This window comes from Parasteatoda tepidariorum, chromosome 1 (genome assembly GCF_982258835.1).
Source record: "Parasteatoda tepidariorum strain Cologne lab strain chromosome 1, Ptep-v5.0, whole genome shotgun sequence".
Taxonomy (NCBI): domain Eukaryota; kingdom Metazoa; phylum Arthropoda; class Arachnida; order Araneae; family Theridiidae; genus Parasteatoda; species Parasteatoda tepidariorum.
Window position 1 is genome coordinate 11,413,682 of NC_141755.1, and position 27,086 is coordinate 11,440,767.

At 29.6% G+C, this 27,086-nt stretch overlaps 2 protein-coding genes across 6 annotated transcripts; one reads left to right on the top strand and one right to left on the bottom strand.

Moving 5' to 3' along the window:
• On the top strand, window positions 1-17,673 carry LOC107441148 (lipopolysaccharide-induced tumor necrosis factor-alpha factor homolog). 4 transcript variants are annotated; one of them, XM_071180198.2, is made up of 5 exons: window positions 1-403; window positions 9,529-9,562; window positions 12,347-12,509; window positions 14,115-14,224; window positions 17,151-17,673. In XM_071180198.2, the coding sequence occupies exons 2-4, from the start codon at window positions 9,553-9,555 to the stop codon at window positions 14,215-14,217; spliced, it is 276 nt and encodes a 91-aa protein (XP_071036299.2). In that variant the 5' UTR covers window positions 1-403; window positions 9,529-9,552; the 3' UTR covers window positions 14,218-14,224; window positions 17,151-17,673. The 4 variants fall into 4 exon arrangements, with proteins under 4 accessions (XP_071036299.2, XP_015909786.3, XP_087015362.1 ...); XM_016054300.5 differs by lacking the exon at window positions 1-403 and adding an exon at window positions 8,113-8,320; XM_087159236.1 differs by lacking the exons at window positions 1-403; window positions 17,151-17,673 and adding an exon at window positions 8,172-8,320 and having other exon boundaries at window positions 14,115-14,228.
• Window positions 17,661-26,107, bottom strand: LOC107441149 (ribonuclease H2 subunit C). 2 transcript variants are annotated; one of them, XR_015432519.1, is made up of 3 exons: window positions 25,868-26,107; window positions 18,017-22,906; window positions 17,661-17,978 (listed from the first exon to the last, which is right to left on the bottom strand). XR_015432519.1 is itself a non-coding variant. In XM_071180197.2 (2 exons), the coding sequence occupies exons 1-2, from the start codon at window positions 26,029-26,031 to the stop codon at window positions 22,609-22,611; spliced, it is 462 nt and encodes a 153-aa protein (XP_071036298.2). In that variant the 5' UTR covers window positions 26,032-26,107; the 3' UTR covers window positions 17,661-22,608. The 2 variants fall into 2 exon arrangements, 1 of the variants encoding a protein (XP_071036298.2); XM_071180197.2 differs by having other exon boundaries at window positions 17,661-22,906.
• Window positions 26,108-27,086: the final 979 nt, after the last annotated feature.

Here is a 27,086-nt window from a genome sequence, read left to right on the forward strand (position 1 = left end):
GAATCTTACGAAATAAAATAAAGCTAAGTTAATGAAATTATTTCTGACACCTAAAAATGTGCTGCTCATTTTTCTTCGCCTAAAATAAAATCCTCACTAAAAAACATTTAATATTTGTATCCTAGACTGCAATTCAGTACAAAGCATAATGAGTAATTCCAGCTGACGCTTATGGAGAGCAACAAAAGAATGATTACATCAACTATTGAACATACAGAGTAGGAGGTGTCAAGGCCGTTACTTGAGTACACATCCTTCCAATGCGATAGAGTATATTACCTGTTACTTTTCAATCAGTTCTTTGCATTCCCGTTACTTTCCTTCAGGAAGTATTTTTTTTTTATCACATCATTATTCTAGCGTCAACTGTCAGGGCGTTTTGTTGATATCTTAACATTCTAAAGTAAGTATCATTCTTTTTTACTTCATATAATATTTTAAATATAGGAAGTTTTTTAAATTTTTGTAACATATTAGAATATTGAAATATTCAGTACTTTCTGTGATATTTCCTTAAACATTTAATTATTAGGTATATGTATTTCAACACATTTCTTGTATTCTAAAAATATCAGTTCAATACGTCACTAAGAATTGGACTAAAAAGTAAACAGTCGCTTGCTGTATCAATAAATCTTAGTTCTTCCTAGCAAACGATATATAAAGCTTATTGTTCTGCTCGTATTGTTTTGACTGATTTTGAAATCAGTTAGTATTCATTTAGCATTAAATCAGAATATTTTATTGTAAATTAATGAGAGATTATTCTTTTTGAAAATTATTGTTTTATGAATCTGATGTTATTTATTTTAATAAATGTTTATCGAAATGAATAACTATATAATGACTTAAAATGAAATAATTAGACGTTTGTGAGAATTGAGTACATATATGACTCGCATGTTTTATCGGAAATTATATGAACATTGTATAAAGATTATTAAACCTGCCTTATTAAAACGATTTCAATAAATACATATTAAAATATAAACTCAAATCTAAAATTAATTATTTTAATGTTTTTTTAGTGTAGTGATTAACTCAATAATGAAAGTTTAATGACTACTTTGTACATCTGTAAACATTACGTATGTAATAGTCTAATATTTATCAGTCCTAAATTATGTAAACTTTGAAATTATGTCAACAATAGATTAAGTCAACAATAGAGCAATGTCTACAATAGATTAAGTATGTCAACTTTATGTATATAAGGTCAGATATTTTTTTACTAAACCTGTCAACTGTTAATAATAAAACTACTGGAAATAAATATCTATTAAACTATAAACTGATCTATATTTCTGTCATAAATTTATCTATTAAGAATTAGTTTAACTATAAAATTATTGTTTTGTTTAATAAATGTGTATTGGTTGGATGCAAAATTGATTAACAAAGCATCAAAACAAAACAAATAGCTGCGTATTTGCGAAGTTGTATATATTCCTTAATCCTACACCAGTGTTTCCCAAAGTGTGATACACGTATCCCTAGGGCTACGGGAACAGTTTAGCGGGGTACACGTTCTTATGCGAAATATCTTGCAACAAACGAAAATTTAAAAAAAAAAAATATTTTAAAACAAAGCTAGCCATGAAAATCTACGCTTAAGTATTTTTCTATTGGCTATTTTTCGCAGAGTTAACAGTTAATAATTAGTGGTGTCAACAGCCAGTTGTGATTTTTAACTTTTGTGCAATTTTTTATAGTAAAATATACATTCATTTTCTTATTAGTGGTACACAGCGTTACGAAAAATTTAGAAAGGGTACGCAAAAGTCACAAGTTTGGGAAACACTGTCCTACACGATTACCAGTTAGATACATTTAGTAAGTTTTCGGTCGCGTATATTACGTATATGATGATTACTGTCAGGATATTATGTAGATAGTTATGTGTTGACAATAGTCACACAGTTATGTAGATTGTTATATAGTTATGTGTAAATTACCGTCATGATATTTTGTAGATCGTTGTCTAGATATGCGTTGATTATAGTCACGATTTATATGCATAGTTATGTATTGATTACAGTCGCGATTTATATACATAGTTATGTGTTGATTACCTTCATGATATTATGTAGATAGTTACGTGGTGATAATAGTCATGATATTATGTATATTCACATAGCCATGTGTTGAAATAAAAATAAAAAAGTGCGGAACAAGTTACGATATAAAGTTACGATTAAAATTATTTGGGTGCATCATCCGTAAAATCCATTTTTACCGTAAAATATTTTACCGTTATTTTCACAGTAATATTTATTTAATTTGAATTATTCGGTAGTTTTATAGATTTTATAGATAGTTAGATTTTTTGTTCGGCAACATGTTCTGGTAAAAATGGATTTTACAGTAAAATGTACCAGCACCCTGAGGATATTATGTTATCAGTTTTTTTAACCGTAATTAGATCCAGATTTTTGTTTAGTGTCATTACAGTCCTGATATTATGTTGATAATTATAAAGCTACTGATTACAGTCACAATATTATGAATATAGTTATGTATTAATTAGAGTCGCGATATTTTGTAGATAGTCATATGACTATTTGCTGTTTACAGCACGTTATTATGAAAATAACTATATATTAGAATAAATGGAAATGTAATGTTTGCTTTTATATTATGTTTACAAGTGTAGTAATTAAACGTATACCAATATAACGAATTAAATTTTGTAAAATTATAGAATAAAACTGCTGAAAACAAACCTATTGCAATTTAAATAAACCCTAGTCATTTTAATTGAATATGCTTCATTAAGCATAATTCATTTCAATTTTTTCTACTATTTTTAAACTTGACTAAATACTTTTAATAACAAAACTAATTCATATTGAGTTTATTCTTACAAATAAATTTAAAGTTAACAAAAACTAAATAAATATATTTGGAACTTTGTATTTATTGAAATAATTTTTTAATTCTATTTCTGTGTTTTTAAATAAGTATTCTCAAGACATAAAAAAACAGGAATTGACTTTATAGAGTTTTTTTTCCCAATGCCCACCTGGACATTGCGAAAATGGTCATGAAATGGCCACCTGGGCATTCATCAATACAGGCATCTGAAAGGCATATTTGTTGGCCACTCTTTCAAGGGCACCCTATTAGCTGGGCAACAGTTGTTCTCACAATAAGGACAGATAGTACAGAGAATGAAAGCACATCCATCCGGGACTCGAACCTATAACCTTTCGAATGCAACGCCAGTTCCCTAACCCTTACACAGATCGGTCCGGCTACTTTACAAAAGTTATAACTAAATTAGTCAGATGAATAATTAATTTTCCCCTGAAACTTTGTTTTAAAAACCAACTACTAAAAAAATTACAAGAAAATAATTGTTCACAACTGATAATTGTTATAATATTCTTTTTATAAATTAGATTGATTGCAGCAATCCATATTCTATAATAAATCACCGTAAGCCACATAACGTTTAAATAATTAAAATAATAAACCCTAAGCTTGCAAGAGTTTTTTTTTTCTTCTCAAATTTAAATATTTATACAATTTACAAGCGATTTTTTTTTGATAAAACGTAACTAATGCTCTTACACATCTTCTAATTTGGACACTTACATGAAAATTCTTTTAAGTTATTTAATATTTATGTATTTTAATGCATTTTTAGCAGTTGATTGCATAAAAAATAATAAAAAAACTGAGTTATTCTAAGAAGTCTTTGTCTTTCTTAAATAAACACGTGATGTTTACTTCCATGAATCGATAACAAATATCACATAAGGCCTGAAAATGTGGGCTATCTTATCTAGCATTGATTGTAACCAGGTGCAACAATCTCATTTCTTCAGATAAATGGAAAGAACGCCTAATGTACTTATCTTATGTACTGCCAATTCATTTTCAAGTGAACGGATGTGAATATATTTTATTCCAAATTAAAAATTCAAAACATTTTTTTAATATTTTTATTTTGAATGAATCTTCGTGAAAAAGGGACTGTCATTTAACATTATTCAGAGAACTTATAAGAGCAATGCATGAAATTATGTAGTATTAATTTTAGCATATTTCAAATGAGTGCAGATTCAAAAATGCATGATTAAATATTTAAAACAATCATGTTGCTAAATCTTTGCTTATGGTCCTTATTGAATGAAATGCTGGACATAAAGTTAAAGTTTTTATCGCAAACACATCTATAATCTAAAACAAACTCATGGGTCACGGTTTAAGTTTAATTTCTTCTAACTGTCGCTAACAAACTTCATTATCATATTTTAAAACAGGAAAGAAGGAAAAAAATACAGAGTCAAAATTCTCCGCATTTACGGTGAAGCGTGCAGGTAATTAGGGCGACAGGATAATTTTCTTTAAATTCAATATTTACTGCAAATATTTACGGCAGAGGAAAGCTTGCTTTTGAACTTCTATTCTTGTTTAATAGCCTTCGTTAATAGTTCTTGTTAAATAGTCTAACTTCCAGATCAGCGGTTTCCACACGGTGAAAATCGGCCCTCTAATTTGTCACGCGATTCTCTTCATATTGAAACTAACTACTTGTATATTCAACCGTTGAAACGGTGAACTAAGTGTAGAAATGCCAAACAACCGGCAGGGAGGGGTGGTGGCTCAGGGGATAGAGCGTTCGCCTTCCAATGAGGTGAACTGGGTTCGAATCCCAGCGATTTTGGTCGATGCGAATTCCGCAGCCTATTCGCACCGACCGTAGTGCTCACGTAAAATATCATCAGTGGTAGACGGATTATGGATTAGAATCCCCTAGCCGTTAGGCTAACCTTGGGAGGTTATTCTCTCCATATAACGCAAATGCGGGTTAGACCCATCAAAAAGTCCTCCACGAAGACAAATTTCTCACAATACTTGATCCAGGAGTTCCCTTGTCTTCTGGATTGGGTTCGACATTACAATGCTACGGAGTTGAACATTTGTATACGTAAACCCGAAATTGCGTCGGTTGTTCAACGTTGGTTATAAAATATAAAACAACCGGCAGGAGACAATCAGAAGATGAAAACAACCTAAACTATTACTTACACACTATAAATTTTCGAACACGGAACGTATTTAGTAGGGCTCAAAAATCATACTGACACGGATATGTAAAAATTCCGATTCTACCTACATTTTTAACCCTTACATACACTGCTTGGCATGTAAATATTCAATTAAAAATATTATAAAATATCATAAAAGAGCCATTTCTCAAATTTTGACAAAAATCGTGAAGATAGGAGAAATGAAGGGCTCTGATGAGAAGAAAACAAATAAAATCAATTACACGAGGCGAAAAAATATCTGGTAAAATTACCGCAGTGTTCGGTAATAGCGTTTCTGCTTTTTGTAATTTTGCTGAATAAAACCAAAATATACGATACTTAAACCATTCATTTGGTTAATTTTTTCGTTCTTATGGTAACGATTTACAGACAATTCTGATTTGAAAATTATAGTTCTTGGAGATTTTTAATTCTGGTTTTCAAATTTATAGTTGTTGGAGATATTTAGAAATCATATGCTATGTTCAATTCTTAAGGAGAAAAAAAGGATGAAAATATAGTTTTTCTAATCATGAACCGTTTTTCCAGAGAAAAAAAATTCTCAAATCTCAAGAGAAGAAATAGTTACCTAACTTCGATCGCCAGTGAATGGTAGAACCAGGACAGCATCTCATAACACAAAGTTGACATTTCAATTTTTCAAAAAAGAAATTTTAAAAAAATTTCAAAATATGTATCAAATGAACCAAATTGAATAACGGTTTTGAAATGCATTGATTTGCGCACAAAATGTTTTTCTTGGTATCGTGAAATGCTCCATTACACAAATTAGTATTTTAATTAATATATGTCAGTGTATATTTTCTAATCGGTGTTAGATTGAAATTAAATTAATTTTGGTTTAATGTATATGTAGCGTATCTACCACAACAAAATTACAACTACAATTCACTAGTATATAAGACATGTTAACTCGATTCTATGATGGGGTACCTTTTCATAGATGAAGGTTGACATGGTCGATTAGTCCTCTCCCCACATTGGTGACCCGGACGTGATGTGAACACGCCTACCTTGGCAAAAACACCCACTCTGATCTGGATACGCCTACATCGGCAGTAACGCCTACTTCGTTGGATGGTCCACATTGAACAGTTGACTTCCTACTTGTGACTGCATCATTATCCACCTCCTCACGAAATTGCTACTCAGTCTCATCTCGATCACACACAACGTTGACTTGCATACACTCGACTGCTAACGGCAACACAGCAGCGACTACAACCATGAAGTTAATACACCTCTCACATTCAGCACTAAAAAAAAATACGGTGATCTTAATACAGCTCTGCCGGCTTCGCACAAAAACAGCAATGAATCAACTAGTGGCATCCATTCATCGAATTCTATCATAGCTATAATTCTGGTGGGGGAGTACTGTAGCGTATCTACCACTACAAAATTACAACTACAATTCACTAGTATATAAGACATGTTAACTCGACTCTATGTCGGGGTACCTTTTCATAGATGAAGGTTGACATGGTCTAATACTCCTCTCCCCACATATACCTTTCTGAGTTGTAATAAATGACTACTTAACAAGTTATAAAGATCGTCGACAGCAGCCCCATAGCTTGTCTGCATTATGGCTTGTCCATGTAGTGGGCCGAGTGTGGACAAAAACAACCATTTTTAAGAAATTTATTATAGAAAAGCAAAATAACTTTTTTAGTCCAGTTGTTGTTGTAGGCCTTTAAGGCACTTTGGTGCGATTATTTATGTTTTCCAGTGGCGCCATCTATGACCAAGAATTCGACTTCTGCCACACTCATACGTCGCACCAGTTCATATGGCGGACCCATTCATTCATCCACAGATCGTAATTTTGATCTTAACCAGAGGAAGATCAATCTCCAATTCAGTGCCCCTAGAGGTATTGATTGGTTATGGGAACAAGGAGGACTTTGTGACCCGACTGATTTAATGAGCAGCAGTCACTATTACTTCGGCTGTCTGGATCCGAACTCCCATTCTCACAAACGTGAGTCCAGCATCCTGACCAGGCTATCCCGGTTCCTTAAGAACACTTATAATAAGCCCCTTATAAACTAGAATTCAATAAAACGCCATAATTGCTTAAAAAATACTTCAAGTGTTAAAAATTACATTTCTTAAGATTTTTTTGACAAATTAGTAAAAAATTGTCCATACTAGCCCCCCTCTTCCTTATATAGAATATTATAATAACACTTATAGAATACCTCCCTTATATATAATGTTATTTACAATTTATTGAAATTAAAATTATTTGTCCTTATTAAAAACATTATAAAATTTATTTTTAAATGAGTTTATCTCTATACACCAACACATAACAAATTCATAAGTAAAACAGTTTTAATCAATCAAAAACCTCTACACTTAAACAAATTTTGTCATTTTTTAAATATATATATTTTTTACTTATAATTTTTTTTAAGAAAAAAGAAACTAAACTTATATAAAAATAAAAGAAACCAAATAGTTCAGAATTGAAAATCGATATTTTTTTAAGAGTTTCCTAGATTAGATAAATGTGAAGGTTACATTTCTTAGATTATATATTTTGTACGCATTTTTAAATATCTCAATTTGAACTATCGGTAAGCACTTAGCGACCAAATTCCATCACTGCCCGTAACCATAGTAGCAGACAGCGCGGAAGTTTGTCTGATAAGTTCTTGTGATAGTAGAATGAATAGCTAAGTTAATCCGCATGCTTATTTAAATATTGATCACGAGTTTCTCATCTCTTCACGAGTATAGACTATTTTTTTCATTTTAAAAATTTTGTCAACTTTTGAAATTTCAACGTTTCAAGTTATGCGTGTCCTTTTAGCACAGATTTAAAATTGGGGGAGTTTTAAGACCCGGAAAGTTAAGAAATTTTCCCATACGTGTGTACTCAAACTTACAGACTGAATCTTGTCACTGCTTGTAATTGAAAGTTATAAATTCGAAAAAGAAAAACACTCTTCTATTTCATTCCCATTAATGCAATATCTAATAATAAAGCAAACATTTATCAGGCAGTTGTAATTGAAGATAAAATTAAAGCCTTTGTTCATAATCTAATCACATTGCTGCTCTATTGTCAATAACAGCAGACAATGGAATAATGTTAATTAGCGTTGCAACTAAAATAATGTAAGTGAAATAATAAGTTCAGTTAGAAATCATTAAAATGAATAATATTTAAGAATAACATTAGTTAGTTAGAAAATAAGGAACAATAAACTGGAAAAACTATCATGATTTATGCATTAAGCATTTTGGAAGTGAGTAATTAACTCTATTTGTCCAATAATAGCTGCTAATGGCAGTAAAATTTATGTACTTTAGAATATTAACATAAAAATAATTTTAAGAAAATTATCCATTTTTGTATTTTGTCCAAACATTATATGTTTGATAAAAAAAATAGCAAGCTATTACCCATTGATATCTACAGCATATAGCGTATATACAACACAAAATATGTCTGCTTGAATTCATTAATATGAAATTTAGATCAATTTTTATAAATTTAATTTATAAAAATTTAATTAATCAGAAATTTTTAGATTACTTTTAATTTTTATTTTGGCATAACTCTTTAATAGTTTTGGTGCATACAGCAAACAATTTCTCAATTATAACCTATAGCATATTAGATTAATAAAATGTATTTGCTTGAATTCATAATGATAAATTAATATTTTACTACATTAAAAGTTTATTAGTTATTACATGAAATAATTTTGAATGTTTTTTGCACGCAATAAATTGGTTAAATACAAATAATTAACTAATATTGAAGGTTGGTTATAATGTACAAAATCGGAAAAATCATTTATTTTGAAATATTTAAGTTACATTATTGATTTAAAAAAAACGATTATAATTTCATATACTTTAAATATATTTCAACACAATCAAGAATAAGTAAAATAGATAAGTATTAGGGAAGGTTGATCATTCGGAGCATGCCCTCAGGGCACTAAAGCAACTACTTAAGTTTTTAAAAAATGAAAATAAATTCTTAGCGTTTACCATACAGGCAATTATTTTTGTTCAATTAGGAGTTAAAGTAGCGTAATAAAAAAAATTCATATTTTTTTCCGTTAGTATTCGATATTGTTACTTTGTATCTTACTTTTTCTTATACGTAAATAGACACCAAAAGCTACTAGGATTTGTAAATGAGAGTCTGCATATATTATTGATACAATAGATGTAATTAAAGTCAATATTCCAAAAATATTTAAATACATTTGTTATTAATTATTCAAAATAAATATGATTTTTGTTTTTAATCATGCATAACATATTGTGATTGTAAATAATAAGCTATTACTCAATAATAACTTTAATACATGATTTCAATTTATTATGTGTACTTTAAACCATTGACATTAACTTTAAACATATGATGAAAGCGAAAATGTTTTAAATACTACTTAAATCATTTTTTACCTTTTTTTTAAATTATTTTCATTTGTTTCAGAGTACAAGTGAAAAAACTTCCAATATGAATACAGGTAAAACTTTCCGGCTTTATTTTTTCCTCAGTTTTAATGTTTAAGATATTTATTTTAAATTTTTATTTTTTCACTATTCTCAGAAAAATTATTTTATATTTTTAGGAATCGTGTTGTTATGTGAACATTAAAAAATCCATTCATCTCAAAATATCTTGCAATTGAAAATTAAATCCTTATTGATATTAATTCTATTATTTATAAATATTATTTTCATCGAGCCATATAAGAACACACATGAATATTAAAATTATGGAAAATCTAATTTTTGCACATATCCCACATTTGTTTTATGCTCCTTCATAAATTTATTATTAGGAATTTAACAACCACATAGATCAGGGTTTCCAAATTTTACCCAAAGTTGCGGGACCCAATAAGAGTTTTAAAATTTTCTCACTGCACCTAAGTTAGATAATATTTGTCTGCGGCATAATATTTATTATAAATATACATATTGTACTTAAAGTAGTACAATTATCTTACTTTTTATAATATGGTTCTATTTATATTCAAATTTTATCAACTCTATCTAATTGAATATTTACTATTCTTTGAATAGCAACAAATTACTATTAAAGAATTAGTACCAAACTTGCGACACCTGCTTTATTGATCTTTGGCGCACATTTTCTAGAGAAATTACCAAATAAATAATTTTTTAACATAACTAATGCGATCAATATCATTTTAAATTGGTTTCATTTTTCGTAATAAAACTTGTGGTTTTTCAGTAAGTTACATTAAAGAAATATGAATTGCTATCTGCCCAAAGTTCAGTTGAAGTCAAAAGAATGAAAGGTTTTCTTTATCCACAATTATTACTACCAAAATCAGCAATAATTTTGGTCAAAAGATATTAAGTCATTTAATAAACATAACAGCTTGTAACATGCAATATTATGCAACTATTACTGGTAAACTAAAGATTGTTTTCGATGGAGGCAATTCAGTAAAAATTAAACAAAGATCAAGGTCATTTAAGTCTTTAGAAAAAAATTAAGAACGGAAATAAAATGACGATCACACTGTGAGTAATGCCATGCTTTTTTTTTTTTAATCTTTATTATAACGGTTGGAACATTTCAATCATATCATTTGATAAGGTAGAGACGTTGTAAAGGTTGGTAAAGTAGAGCATTTCCCCACATTTTCCATTTCCTTGAACTTTAAGGGGTCCTAAGTCGGTGATGTTCAAAAAACAAAAAATAATGATAAAAATGGCTATTTTTTTTTTTTTTTTTAAATTTAATTAGTGGAAGTTTCAAAACCTTGTTTTCGATTTTATCATACAGATGAAATAGAAAAATGGCACTACACTAAGAAAAAATTTAACAAATTATGGTAAAATTTACGGTATTTCTGACTTTATAGGAGCATAAAAAAACTCGGTAATTTTTATCACAGTGTTTTGATAATGAATTGGTCAAATTAACAATAAAATATGGTTTCATAAAAAAAATAAGATACAGTTATGATACAATATGAGATCTCAATAAAATATGAGATACAATTTGATAAATGTGGTAAAATTTGGCAAGTTTATAATGATTCCTTTCAACTAGAAACTATTATTGAACTAAAAACTATTCTTGAATTAAAAACTATTTATTGGGGTAAATTTACTTTTCAGTTTTGTATTTTTTACTAAATGTGTGGTAATAAGATCTACAATTTTGAAAAAAAGAATTTCCGGCAAACCGTTACCATATGAACGGAAAAATTACTAAATGACTGGTTTAAATACCGTGTAGTTGGATTTTTTTAAACCAGAAATATGGTATTTTTTTACAAGAAATGTATACCTTACATTACGGTAATTTTACCAGAATTTTTTTTCTTCGTGCATTATCTACATTTTTATCGGCTTCGTCACACAGGGAAAAAAAATCGATATAAATCAAGTTTAAGCATTTTCAGATGTTTATATAAGCGGGACCCTATAACGAAAAATGACTCACATCTAGTGGTTAGTATTTTGTATATACAACATTAATTGAACGTTTAAGATTTTTAGGAAGAAAAGTATAAATTAAGAACATTTTTAACTCTTGAAAATATTAATAGTTTAGGTTTTAAATTCGCTTGTGATTTATTAAAGTTAAATTGGAAAGCACTAAATATTTTTAAGCATTCTGATCATATTTCATATTTTTAAGCCAGTATCTCATTTCATAAATTTGTCCAGATATGGATTGACTAAGAGCAGTAGCTAAGATTTAATCATTGTTTATTCATAAGATATCACCCGTCTATTAGAAGCAACATTGTTTTTCTGACAGTCCATTTAAGTGTAATGAGACAGCCTGATCCGTATAAGTTAACTTACTGATCTTGTCCAGCCTTGGCACAATCCATAAAATGGAGAAAAAGTAAAAAAAATATTTTGAAAGGCCTTTTCAAAAAACTGCATAAACAGCAATAATTTTAAACTAAATAGATTGTTTAAAAACAAATTAATCCATTGAAGAAAATGACTTGCTTTTTCCAAAACTCTTCAACCATTTACTTGATCTGGTGGAATTAAAATTAATTTTTTTTCCCTTTAAGTTTAAAAAATATTTTATTGCTACATCAGAAAGTGGATGAAAAATCAAGTGGCATAATTTCTTTGACACACAGTGACAAATGAAGTTCAATAAATAAAAAAGAATTAATATTCATAATGTTTCATTTATTGATGTAGAAGGTTTCAGTATCATTATTAAACTTCACTAACGTATGAAATAGAAGATAATAATATCTTAAATATCTATAAAATCTGAACAAAATTTATGTTTTCAGGATATCCTCCAGTTCCTGGCACCATCACAGTGGTCCCCGTACAATTCGGAGACACTCCTATGCAAGTGACATGTAGTAATTGTCACAAAACAGTTATTACCACCACCGTAGCCGAGAATGGCGCATGCGCATGGATTGCAGCTTTAGTGATGGTTTTCGTTTTGTAAGTAAAGCATTACAATTTAAATTAAATTGCTGAACAATGTAAATGGGATACCTGCAAGGGACGTACTGTGGGTATTCCGATTGGTTGTTGAAACCTGTCATTTGTTTACGTCAGCAACTGTTCTTTTCATTCTATTTCGAGTAAACCTAGCCTATCAAGCATCAATTTTCCTAAATGATACATTCTATATTCTTACGCAAAGCTTTACTTAACACAAAGCCATGTAGAACATTAACAAACTAATTATACATCGAAGTTGCCAGGTACACAAAAAAAAATATATATATATATATATATATCACGATTACAATAAAATACATAAACAAATAATAAATCCAAACTAAGTCAGAATCATATTTCAATAAATTCGATGTGTGATACGGCATTGTATTTAATTAACTTCACGTTAATTAACATTTTAACTTATGTGAAGAAACTTAGCTCATCTTTAACACGCCATTTTGCTTATAAACGATCAGCTGGTACTGACGTCATAGGTCACATGTGTGGGTATCCGTGGTCTTCTTCTTGAAATGCTAGTACCCAATTGTTATGAGATTATGCTGTAAGTTGCTAAAAATCGCAAATTCCATTAAGAAAAATGTGCTTTAAAAATATACTAGGGTGTCACTTTTATTGAACAAAAGTAATTACAAAATGTCCCTTAAGCGTTTTCATTTATTTCGCTCTTTTACGCTTCGAAAAAAAGTTTCAGTAACATTGCAGGAATGCTTGAAATGATTTGAGTGCCGCAGCGTAAATTATGCATGCAGTCATCTTTAAGTTGAGGAAATTATTTAACACGTTTTGTTGTTAATAACTGATTTAATTATTTTTCCTCAAATTTAATTTGTGATTACGTATTATACTTGACAAATATACTTTAACTTGTGTATCAATTTACTTTTTATTGAATACAATATGCAGGGTGATTTACTACCACGGTTATAAACTTGAAGGAGGGGCCTCTCTGGCCGAGCGGTATCGCCTGCCAAACGCTCTGTTAAGCGTGCAGGTGGCGGGTTCGAATCCCTGGATGTATTCTTTGTGACGTTCTTCTACTTGGCAAAGGTTTATAAGCCTTAATTGAGCACACAAGTCTGCAAATGTATGTTGTACCAATAAATAAAAAAAAACTTAAAGGATATACAGGAAAGGATTCACATAGTATGGATTTTATTTTAAAACCGGCGTTGAACAGCCAACAGAATTCTGAGTTTACTACTACGAATGTTCAACTCCGTAGGCTTGTAATTTTAAACCGAATCCAGAAGACAAAGGAACTCCTGGATCAAGTATCGGGAGAAATTTGCCTTTGTGGTGTAACTAACGCCTACCGCAGCTTTTTTAACTCTATTTAATGCATTTAAGTTGAGGATTACGTTTCGATATTAAAAGTTTGAAATTTATAAATTATAATAATACGTAATCTCGTAGTATCAACACTTGTACCTTGATATAAAATTTCATTTCGTTTTCTCGAATTGTCTGCACGAGCAATATATAGGCAAAATTATTATATAACAGTTCTGTTTTCACAAATTTAACTAAAAAGCATCTATAATAAATGAATTTGCAATGACTTTTTTTTTAATGTTTTAGCTGTCCTTGTTTTTTCATTCCTCTTTGCATCGATTCTTGCAAAGATATTCAGCACAAATGCCCATCCTGCGGTTGTCAACTTGGAGTTTACAAGAAATTATAAGCAGAAGGTAAGGCAAATATTTTTTTAATCAAATATTCATTTTATGCAGGCTTAAATTTCATGTAACTTCAATTTAACCTTTAATACCACTGTATTGAACGGTCTGCTGCTTTCAACATAGGAAAATCGACTTCATTTTCTTATCAAATTTCGAAATTAGTAACCAAGTTCGTCAACAAAAGGCTACTGTATGGAAAAACTATAAAAACAATGTTTACAGCAGTATCTTATATTGAAATATTTGAAAAGGAGTTAGTTAATTTCGACATCAGACTACGCCACATTGTTGCCGTAAATAGCACTTATTTTGAAAACATTATTTTCTACTTCTTCTAAGCTAGCGGTACCATCTGTTAATGAAATTAATTTTGAAACTTGGTTAGATTAAATAATTTCGCTTCCAAAACAGAACACAGCCAATGTTGCATTTCTACCTCTAATCGTTTGTTCCTAATTGATTTTTTAAATCGTCGATTGCTAAATATACCTACTGAATAGTTTCTCAATTTGTACTTAGAGTACCCGAGTACCACTTTCTTAAAAAAGCTTCCGCCATTGTACTTGCAATTTTGATGTTCAACCGAAACATGTGGGATAGGACCGAGTAGTAGGGTGAGAACGGGTACATCGGCAGTGTCAAAATTTGTTCTATTTTCTAACGGACAGACTCTAAATTATACTTACCCTATTACATGCTGTTGTCAAGGATACTTACCCTATTCACATGCTGTTGATGAATTCGCAGCAATAGTAGATAAAATCGTTTTACTATGTCAACTCTGTAATCTTCTTTTGTTTTTTAAACCACCCTTATTTATTGATCATAACAGTTACAAAAATTATTTTTAATTCAGCTTCCTAATACCATAACGAACAATAAGGATTTAGTCCAACAGTAACACTGTTCCGCTTCTACCTCTGTACCGTTCCCCCTTGATGTGTGTATAACCTGTACTTGAAAAAGTTGCAATGCAGCAGAGGAAGTAACTACATCGCATGCATAATATTCTTAATATGCCATATAAAATAAAAATGTCTGAAACTTTTTCATTATAATTTTAGTATTACAAAATTTCTCAGAGTTAAAATATTATAATTACATAATTTCTCATATAGTTGACTTATTCCAGAAAAAAAAAACATATTTATAAAAAAAGTAGTGCATCTAGGACTTAACAGGAATCATATAATGTACACAACTAAACAATGAATATTTTGATTAAATCTAACAGTTTCTTGTTCAAATCTTCACCCCGGTCTTACCCCAAAGTTTCTTTTTCTTCTTCTAAAACGAATATAACTAAGATATCATTACAGAGAAACGAACACTATTTGTGAATTGTTTAATAAATGCATGTTTCCTTCAGTACCAAAGGCGTAAGATTCGTTTTAGATTAGATTTAACATCTACCCTTAGTTTGCATTCAAAGTCAACAAACATTCCTCAGTTTGTTTTGGAAAAGAAGAAGATAATTGAACTGAATTTCTGCTGTATGGCTGAATATTTTCTCAAGTGTTGCAATGTTGTAAGGAATGATCAAAATTAATATATGATTCCCACTGAACGCACGTTTATCGAGAATTTCTAGAAATGATTTTATTATTCTTGATAAAAAACTTTCATGTGAAGTCAGATTTATGTGAACTGATGCTATACAATTTGCTCAATGGATTTCAAAAAAATTGTATTGCCTTAAATTATGAATATGTTGTTGCCAGATTAACATTCCAACAGACGAAAAGTGATTGCAATAGATATGTACACTACTGGCCATTAAAATTGCTACACCAGGAAGGTGACATACCACGAACGTGAAGTTTGCAGGACGGATAAAGCATGTTGTGGTATGCAAATGATTAGCTTATAAGCGCTTTCATGCAAACCAGGCGGCAGTAGCGACACCTACAATATCTGTAAAAGAAGAGACAGTAAGTTTGTCACACAGAAATTCAATTTAAGCGTTGTTCTGGGGTAAAAAAGTTTTTGTCATACCTCGTGCAAGGAGAAATGCCTACCAACACGTGTCCGAGTTTGATCGAGTCCGGTCTATCATATCGACGTATTGCTGCTCGTGTTGGTCTACATCCCATGACTGTTAGCAGAATATGGAATCGATGGGTTCATGACGGTGATGTGGAACACCGTGTAGAATCTCAGCGGGCCACCATCACTAACAGCCGAGAAGACAGACTTGTTATCCACATGGCCTTAAGGGATCGTACAGCTACGTCACGAATCCTGAGTGAACACGGGGTCATTTTGCAAGACCACCAAGGGTTTCCACGAACAATTCGACGACGTTTGCAGCAGCATGGACTGTCGCCACGACGACCATGGCTTCGGCTACCCTTGACGTCGCATCACAGGTAGGAGAGTGTGATCAACGACGAACCTGGACACAGGAATGGCATGACGTCTTTTCAGACGAATCCAGGATTTAAACACAGCATCATGATGGCCACATCCTGGAGAACACCCATTGGCAGCATTTTAATTAAATAAAATCTTCTCACATCACCCAATCTTGGCCAAGCAGCTTTCCAGGGTTCTATAGTTTAATTGCTACGGTAGGTATACCACATAATTTTGACACTGGCCAAACGACGTGTACAGGATCAGAGCTGGTACCACTCTCTCCAATCATTTACACAATTCTTATTGCAAAGAATATCAATAAATTTAATTTAATTCCACAAAAAAATTTATGTTTTGCACAGCTCATTTTTTCCCCCTTTATACATTAAGAGCATAATATAAATAAGAGACAAACGGTGTTAATCTACCTAAAATAAAGTTATTGGCTCAAATTTCACCCATATTATTTTCTAATAAAATGGAATAAAATAAGACTAAGATAGAAGCCATTTTTGTTTCATTCAAATTTGAAATCGTTGTAATTATAAACTTATATATTTCTTTCTTCTTATTGCAGGCACAAGAAAAGCAATTGGCCAAAGATGAAGCATGACTTATTTGTTAACATTTTTAATGTAGGCACTATTTTTATTACATTTCTAAATTAAATAGCTCATGACATGACAAACCAGTATTACAGCCAAAATATTTTTATTGTATAAAATTGTGATTAAGAAATCAAAATTTAACCCATAAATGATTGTAAATAGATAGAATTTTGATTTCTTCATCACAGCCCCAATGCAGCATTATTTTTCTTACACAAAAAAGCAAAGAACGTGATCAAAAAACAGTGAAGGCTGTTTATTATATGTTTACATTATATTTTATGAATCAATTAAGTGATCAGCTGCTAAATGTTTTGTTTTCCTGCATACATGTTGAAAAAAACAAGTTTAAATATGCAGATATTAATAAAAATCCTATTTTTGTTATTTTGTTTTTCGTTGAATGAAGGTATGATTAATTCATGCAAACTATGTAAACTAAGTATTACTTAGCAAGCAATTTCTGTCACAATAAAAGCTTGAGAAAGAAAATATGTGTTTATTTCATTGAGAAAAAAAGGTAAAGCTAAGAAATTCACAAAAAGACAAATTAACCATTAGAGTAGATTAACAATTTCTTCTCATATTCTTGATGTATTTACACTTTATGATTACACATAATCTTGATATACTTAAAAACGGAAATATATTGTGCTGCTTTGAGGAGAACTCCCACAGACTGAAAATCTGGGGCTATCTGTTGTGACACGACACATTATATGGTAACAAGCGAGAGCACATTTCTAATGGGGGTGCAATGGCGAAATGAAGGTGTCCATTCGTTTACTCACTCTGACCTATGCAAAGATCAAGACAAAACTATTCACCCCATAACCCTATTAAATGGACTTTTCTACGTAACCATGGTACCTGCCACGACGCAAGACTGATGTTTGAAGGAGTTCTGCTGGAAGCCGCATTAAATGTTTATCTCATTGGGGGGGGGGAGGTAAAAACAAAAGAAATTCACAAAAAGGCAGATTAACCATTAGAGTAGATCAGTGTTTCCCAAAGTGTGGTACGCGTACCCCCAAGGGTACGGGAACAGTTTAGCGGGGGTACTCGTGCTTATGCGAAATAGCTTGCAACAAACGAAAATTTCAAAAACTTTTATTTAAAAACAAAGCTAGCCATGATAATTTACGGTTACCTATTTTTCTATTGGCTATTTTTTGCAGAGTTAACAGTTAATAATTAGTGGTGACAACAGCCAGTTGTGATTTTTAACTTTTGTGCAATTTTTTATAGTAAAAAATACATTCATTTTTTTTATTAGTGGTACATAGCGTTACGAAAAATTTAGAAAGGGTACACAAAAGTCATAAGTTTGGGAAACACTGGAGTAGATTAACAATTTCCCATATTCTTGATATATTTACATTCTATGATTGCACATGTTCTTGATATACTTAAATTCCTGTTCTAAGTTAACTAACATAACAATTTGCTAAAGACCTAGTAACAGTCCTTACCAGCAAACCACTTCATTAATACCTATTCACAAATTTCTAAGGTGTTGCCTAATTTGCTTTTACTGTACTAACAATTTAAGTCACATAGCAACAAGGATTATCAAACCTTCTATGCGAACTTTAGGAAGTTGTAAGTTGAATTCAAAGTTAGCTAAGAAAACAATTTCTTAAAAACCTAGTAACAGTCCTTACTAGTGTGCCACTTCAATAATACCTATTCACACATTTTTAAGTATATGATGTTGTCTCTTATGTTTTTTTTTGTACTACTAATTTTAGTCATACAAGGATTATAAAACCTTCTACATGAGCTTCAGGAAGTCGTAATTGAAAAATAAATTTAAGTAAATTTTCTAAAAAAAGGCAAATAAAAAAATTATAGGTCAATCAATATTAAAAGAATTGTAAAAGTTAACTATTATATAAGAATTAAAAAATTCTGAAAAATAAAGTAAGGAAAAAAAAAATAGTATATATAAATTTCTATTAGATGTTTGAGTTGTGATCCTGATTTGGAAATAAGAATTAATGAAAATATAAGAATAATTGCAATCACTCCTCATTTATTTTATTTAAATTTAAGGGCTCTGCTTCAATTATCACCAAAGAATATTAAAACAAATCTTATATTATTGCTTTAGTATTAAATTAAATATTAAAACAATACAGTTTTATAATTTTAATTTACATGAAGTTTTGTATTATTTGGAGCAAGTCTTCGAAAAATGTAGGAACTACTGCCTTTTATTTTGAATTTTAAAAATTTGATAAAATAGAAAAAAAATTAGAACATTTTCAATTGTAAAATTAATGTTTAAAAAACGAATCCAATTGTTATAATTGTAAATAAAAAGAAAGGGAAAAAAAATTGAGCAGCTCTGCCTAGACTGAACCTATCGAATCGTTACCGGTTGGTCTTAACTTGATTAACTCGTCCCTGATTAAATATAAAAACATAAAACAAATTTTCTAACTTATTGAGTGTTAAAAATAAACATCAAAAGGTGAAAGCTTTTATGTACCCACATCTTCTAAAAAGCAAAAGAACACCACACTGAATATGAAGTTTCTTCTATACACTTGAACAATAATGCTTTTTTTAAAAAATTATCAAATTTTATTAAGCTTCGAATTTAAACCGTGTTTGCAAGAATTATACATTTCATTTTCTTAACTCAGTTATTATATTATTTCAAGAGAAGCCTTTCAAAAAGGATTAAGTGTTTTAGATTTTAACTAAAAAACAGAGCAATTCAAAAAAATAAATAATTGTTGCTATAAAAATTTACGTTCAAACATTTTTTATCCAAGTAATATGGAATAATAAATAAATAAAAGTAGAAAACAAAAGACATTAACAGAAAAATACATAAAAACTTAAATATAATGACAAATGTTGTTACACAAAAATTTATTGGAGACAAGTTATTCATCCCAATTAGTAAATTTACATTCATAATTAAGCTAATATATTTTCTACACAAAATAAATAGATATGCATTCATCTTTCATTTAAAACCATAAAATACTGAATCATTTGGAGATAATTTGAAATTAAGTATTATATATGTATACTTATTTCAAAAACAAAACATTATAAATATAAATACGAATAAGTAAAATCAATGTCAAATTAGGAAAAAGTTATGATGAATAACAAGTATATACTGAGCACAGGAAAGGTTTTATTTATACATTTTTATAGTGCAAAACAAACAAGATTATAACATTCCATCAAATTAACACAAAACGTTAAATATGTTATGCAATGTTATAAAATTTTAAATGATCCTAGACATTACGATTATTCATAAACTAAACTTAATATTGCTCAATAACTTAACTAATGTTTTGCAATAACTCAATTTGATGATCATCTCATTGTAGCAAAACTTACAATTTCATCAATAATTAAAAAGGAGGGATGAGTTTTCATGATGGATTTTTGTATTTTACCTAACTGATTCTCAATTGCAAACACAATAAAAATTAATGGATCTATAAACTTCAAGCACATTCTGAAAAAAACTTAAGTAGTAATAACTCATCAGTAACATCAACCTTATTTGTATGAACTAAATCATTATTGACAATAAATATTAGTCATTGAAACATAAAGCACTAATTTAATAGTCTTCTCAAAAAGTAATATTAATGAAAACTTAACATTGTTCCTATCTTCAACTTTACTACAACTCTTCAATCAATGTTATTAAAAAATACTATGTAACTAATACTATATTTATTATACACTACCGAACTGTACACAATAGAGAAGACTACTTTAATAATTATAATTTCTTATGGCCCTTTGGTGGAAAAACATACTTAAAAAATAATTTAAAGTTTTCAATTGTGTGTTTCAATACCCAATAAAAAAAATAAAAAACATTCAATTTTATTTCAAAAAAGTATTAAATTCTAATTTTTAAAAAAAATCTATTTATACTAATGTCATTGAAAGAATGGTTAACACTGTGAAAGCAACAAGCTTTCTTAAACTAGAATGAGAACAAAGACAGACTCCATAGAGAACTTATGGAGTTTGTCTTTGCTAATATTGTTTTTATGAGGTATTTAATATTGTTTTATGAGGACTTAAGTTTATATAAGTTAACATATAATAAGAATTTTCCAAGACTTATTGAATCATATAACAAGACTTAAATTTAATTAAAAATGTTCAAAACAATAAATTAAAGAGAAATGTGTTGCTATCTTATGAGTTTTATTGCTCACTTTCACCTTTTATTTGTTTCAACACCAATTTCTCTTAAAGAATTTAGTTTCTTATTTGATATCAATTTAAGAATTGCAAAACTCACAAAAACAATCGTGTACAAAAGAATAACTCTGCAATGGATTAATACAAGAATAACTAATTTTAACAATTGCATAAACTCAAGGTTTTAGAGTAACAATTGATTACAGAAAATAACTCTAAAACCTCTTTATTTTATTTATTTTTTGCCATGACCACACCCCCATTTAGCTTTATATGGTTAATCATCCACAGTTATCTTTCGAAATAAATATTAATTTAAATTAAATAGGGAACACGTAAATATTTCCCATTGTAGTAGGTAATCCTTAAATTACATATAAATTATATTGTTCTTAATCCTAAACATTAATAAAAATATTCATTATTATCTATTATCACCTACGTATATGTAGCAAATACTAAAAAATACCAAGCTTTACATCAAAGTTGGCAATTCATCCGGAAGGCAATTCATCAAAACACTGGCAAAAACTGGAAAAAACTGCATGAAATGGAAAAAAAAAAAAAGAATAATACAAATGTTTAGAAATACCATAAGAATAGCTTAAATTTAATATAGTGCAACGAAGTTAAAAAGTTAATAACTTCTACTACAAAAAATAAATAAAACTATTTATAAACAGAATTTCAAAAATTTATGTTTAAGAGTCGATTTAGGTATTCATACTTAACAGTATTTGATTAAAAACTTATTCAATATGTCATTTTTAGTAGTGTATCAGCATGTTTATCTGATCTATTAATTAAGGGGTATTAATAAAATTTGATTAAATTATTTTAACAATTTTTTATATAATTATAAAATTCATTTGCATAAAATATTGTAAAATCAAAGTTATTAAAATTCTTTTAGAAATGTATTGATTTATTTGTATTACAACTGTGGCTTTTCAGTTTTTGCTTATTTTATAATTATACATAAAAAGCTTAAAAATAAATGCTATTATTTAAACTCAATTGTAATTATAAACTATTTTAATATTTATAAAGTTTTTCCCACTGTGAAAGAAAATCTTGCTTAACATAAACCTAATTAACATTTTGACAAATTTCACTGCCTGATTCTTTTACCATACAAAATGTAAAACATACATACTTAAATAAAGAAATCAATAAAAAAATTGAGAATTGTAGTACTTTTTAAGAAAATATTAATACATCACACTTTTACTAAGAATCACTCTGTTTTCTCTTAACGCCTGTCTTGAAACTTTCTTTTTCTAAGTCCTCATACTCGCTGACTGGCTTATGAATTGCAGAAGCAACATCCATCCATTGTAAGGCTTTTACAATTTTATCCTCATCTGATGGACATTTATCCCAGTTCCAAAAAGTAAACTCTTTAAAGGATCCCACAAGCTTAAAATCTCGCTCTTCCTCGGACATGGCAGTTTTTTTATTCTCACTCACGACAACACCTTTATAGCCAACAGGGACTTCTATATTTTGTCCTAATAAAGAATGGCCTCTTAAAAAAACATATCGCTGTTAGATTCACAAAAAATTACTTATAATAATTAATAAATGAAAAATGATCCATTAACAAACTTAAATGAAAAATTACAATATAGAGAATGTGCAATGTCACAAATTTGATGAAATATTTTACCTTGTAAAATAAACCAACCAAAATATTAAATTGAAAATCTTGATGATCTTGGACCAGAAGACCATCACTTAGATGAAACAAATAGTGAAAAAATAGGATGACATTTGAGTTATTATTTCATCAGCGAGCATTTGATTCTGGACAAAGCTCAAAATGTGTGTATAAGGAAATAGACATAACTTGAAATAAGAGTTAAGAAAATTGAAATGCTTAAGAAAATGGAGGCAGTGGATAATGCTTCCGTCCACTTTTTAAATCAATTTTAACAAACTTACTTTTTAAAAACTAAGCATAATCATTTTGGTGCAAAGTCTCAGACTTCAGGATCAGGGTGCTCGGAACAATACAGATGTAACTTTTCAGATATCATTTTGCATACACTAAATAAACTTTAAAAAGGTTTCAAAAATTTTAATTCGTACAATGTCAATTTAATACCACTATTATAAATTTACAGGATCTGTGATAGCTGTGTAAAAAGAACTGATGACTTTTAAATCTTTTGAGCAGATACTTATTTTTAAAATATTTTCGAAGAGCTTTAGGCAAATGGACGTACAGCACATTATGAATCTAATTGAATCCATAAGTTTATCCTTTAAAAAAAGGAAAACTTTCAGAGAAGTTTGAAAAATTGTACAAAATGCTATGCCCATTTTCCTAAACATGCATTTTGAGTTATGATCAGAATTAAAAGTTCACCAACAATCTTTATTCATTTTTACACTATTTTATGATAATTCACATCATTGTTGATTTATTTTAAAATCTAGCCGGAAAAATGCAAATTTCATCTTCATGGTGTTTTTTAAAGTACTATTGTCAAATAATACAATTACTCACAAGATATAAGATATGGTAGAGTAAGGGTGCACAACCTTTTTGAGTGAAGGGCCATATACGCGGCAGATTGACCGATGAAGGGGGATAGATTGACTGATGCCAAAGTATATAGACAGACATATTGGCAGCAATTGTAGATAGTAATTGTTATATAAACCAGGAGTCTGTCCAGATATTTTGTGAAGGGTCCTGTTTCTGCAAAATTGCAAAAAAATTTCTCACATTCTTTCAAACAGGGTCCTGCTTTTATGAATTTGTGCAAATAGGGTCTGGTTATTGCAAAAAACTTTTTCAATGAGTTTTTAAATAGTAAATAGATACAAGGTTATGTTCAGTGCTGTAAAATTATAATAAAAAAAAATTTATATTTCATAAATAAACAGCAATTGGTGCTTCTAAATTAGCGATGCAACATACAAATATTTGGTATTTAGCCTATACTGCTGAATATTCATTTCAGACGAATAATGGAAGAAGCGTCTGTCGAAGACAAAACTTAATTCGTTTCCATCCATCTTTCTTGTTTTCTGCCCTGGAAAGGGTTTATTCGATTAACAAAAATATAATGAAAATAAACAAATTTGTGAAGGGTCCGATTAAAAAAAAAAATCTTTTTGTAAAGGGTCCGTTTTTAGTTAAAATATTTTGTGAAGGGTCCGTTTTTATGAAAAGATATTTTGTGAAGGGTCCGTTAACGGACCCAAATTTCTTCTAAGTTTCTTGCAAACATTATTGTTCTAGGTACTAAATTCTTTTTGTCAGTTAACCTTGTAATATCTTTGCATAAAATTAGCAATTTTAAATGTTCAAAATTAGAAACTGCAAAACTGATTACTTAAGGAAAAAAAAAATAGACTTAGAAAATCAGAATCAATTTATCAGGAAAAAAAAATTTATATACTTGAAATAATTAAAAATTATGGGAAAATGTATGTTTTTTTTTAATCATATTACGTAATACAAAAGTCCATATAAAGAAAAATTTTAACATTAAAAAATTTTTTCATAGAAATAAATTTTTAAAAAATATTTTAGTTATTAAAATAATTACTTTGATTTAAAGAAAGTTTATAGGGTTAAAAATGATTAAAATTAAAATCAAACCCCCTTTAGCCGGAACTAAGATTTAGCATATAGTAGGGAAGATACTTTAATTTTGTAACATTTATTTTAAATTAATTATAAGAGGCAGTGGCTGAAAGAGGGAAGAAAAGAAAAGAAAGAAAATATTTAATGTGAAGGAACTATTTTCCTTCATAATAAAAAAGTATTAAGATAGTTGTTTAAAATTTTTTATGACGATTATTTTTTTAACATGACACATACTTTTACAATTTATACACATATATATTAACAATTAATAAAATTTACATTACTTTTCAAAACTTATCTTGATTACAATTTTTTAACGTTAAAGTTTCAGGATATACAAATCAGTTCCCAGCATATGATCATAAATGATATAAAATGGTCTAAGTAGGTAGAAAATGGTTTAAAAAATTACTTAATGGTTATCCTGCAATTTGCAAAGTTTTTAAATATTGTGAAATGAACACATCAAATGTAGTATTTGAAACAAAAACAATTTTATAAAATATTATCATAAACTTTCACAAAGCTTGCAACATTTTTTTAGGATTTTCTGACAATCTTGGATCTTTTTCATGTATTTTAATACACCTGAAAAATATATACATTAAAATGTATTGGTTGATTAACATTGGTTGATTAACACCAAAATTCTTCTCCTTTTTTACACTAATTGTAAATAGGTGTTTTGTTTCAGTGATAGTTATCTGGCAGGTTAACCATTATATGTGACACTATATGAATTCTCATAGAGGCAACAAAGCTTACATTACTGTTATGAGATTGCATACAATTTTTCACTTTATTATACTGCAGGCATCTTGGCTGGATATAAAAAATATGTAGAACTCGACTAAATAAAAACTTATTTAAAATAAAAAGAACTACCTCATGGAGCAACTGAGTACCTCATCTTTGACACGAATGTACGGAGTAAAGTAATTCGCAACATTACATTTTCCATTATGGTTGATTTTACAAGGCATCAAATGACATGTTAAATTTTCTGGAGATTGTACTGCACCAGAATCTAAGGAAATAGTCAAAGACATTTTTAATTCAAATCAAATTAAAATACTACTTCTTATTTTTACCGCGAAAAGTTTTGTTTTGATAAGGATTAGAGCAATTGCATCTACCTATTTCTGTAAAACTCAATTCACTTTTTTTCATAAATTTTTCAAATTCAAGGGACAGTTCACACTAAAAGGAATTTACACGCAGCCAATCAACATCGAGAAGAAAGGACAGTTTGATTGGTCAGTTTTCTTCCAATCGGGTTCTCATTCTTTGTCGACAATGATCGGAGGAGCGTGAATTGCATGCAGTGAGAATGGACATTGCGGTAGGGTCTCCCTGATGGATGGTGCGCGTAAACAACAACAACAATCTCGAGCTCTAGCCCTACTCTCTTCCTGTTAAAAAATATACAGCTGCTTTCTACAGCTTATTCTGCAGGGGGATATTTTCAAACAAATAAGTTTGTTTTTAATAAAGGAAATAAATTAAATAATTACTTTACTCAACTCTATGGTATCTCACAAGATATTAATGATATTAAGAAATTCTGGTGAGTCTGAAGCATAGTTGGCCGTCGATTACAGTAATCGATTACAACTGTAATTGATTACAGATAATTACTTGTAATCACGATTACAAGTAATCAAAATTTTTGATTATGTCTGAGTAGAGCAAGAATGTAATCAATTACATTTACCAATTACAATAATCAATTACTTGTTGTTGTTGTTGTTAATTTACGTCGCACTAGAGCTGCACAATGGGCTATTGGCGACGGTCTGGGAAACATCCCGGAGGATGATCCGAAGACATGCCATCACAATTTTGATCTTCTGCGGAGGGGATGGCACCCCCGCTTCAGTAGCCCGACGAGCTGCGCGCGAAGTCGAGCACTTTACGGTAGCACAGTTTAACGAGGACCAATACCGCACACCCTCGGTCCCTACGCAGACTGATCCAAGTGGACAGTCTGCCCGCACACTGACCGTAGCCAGTGATGCTTGACTTCGGTGATCTGCTGGGAACCGTGTCTTATCGATTAGTCCACTGCAGGGCATAATCAAATACTTAAAATCATGATTACAAA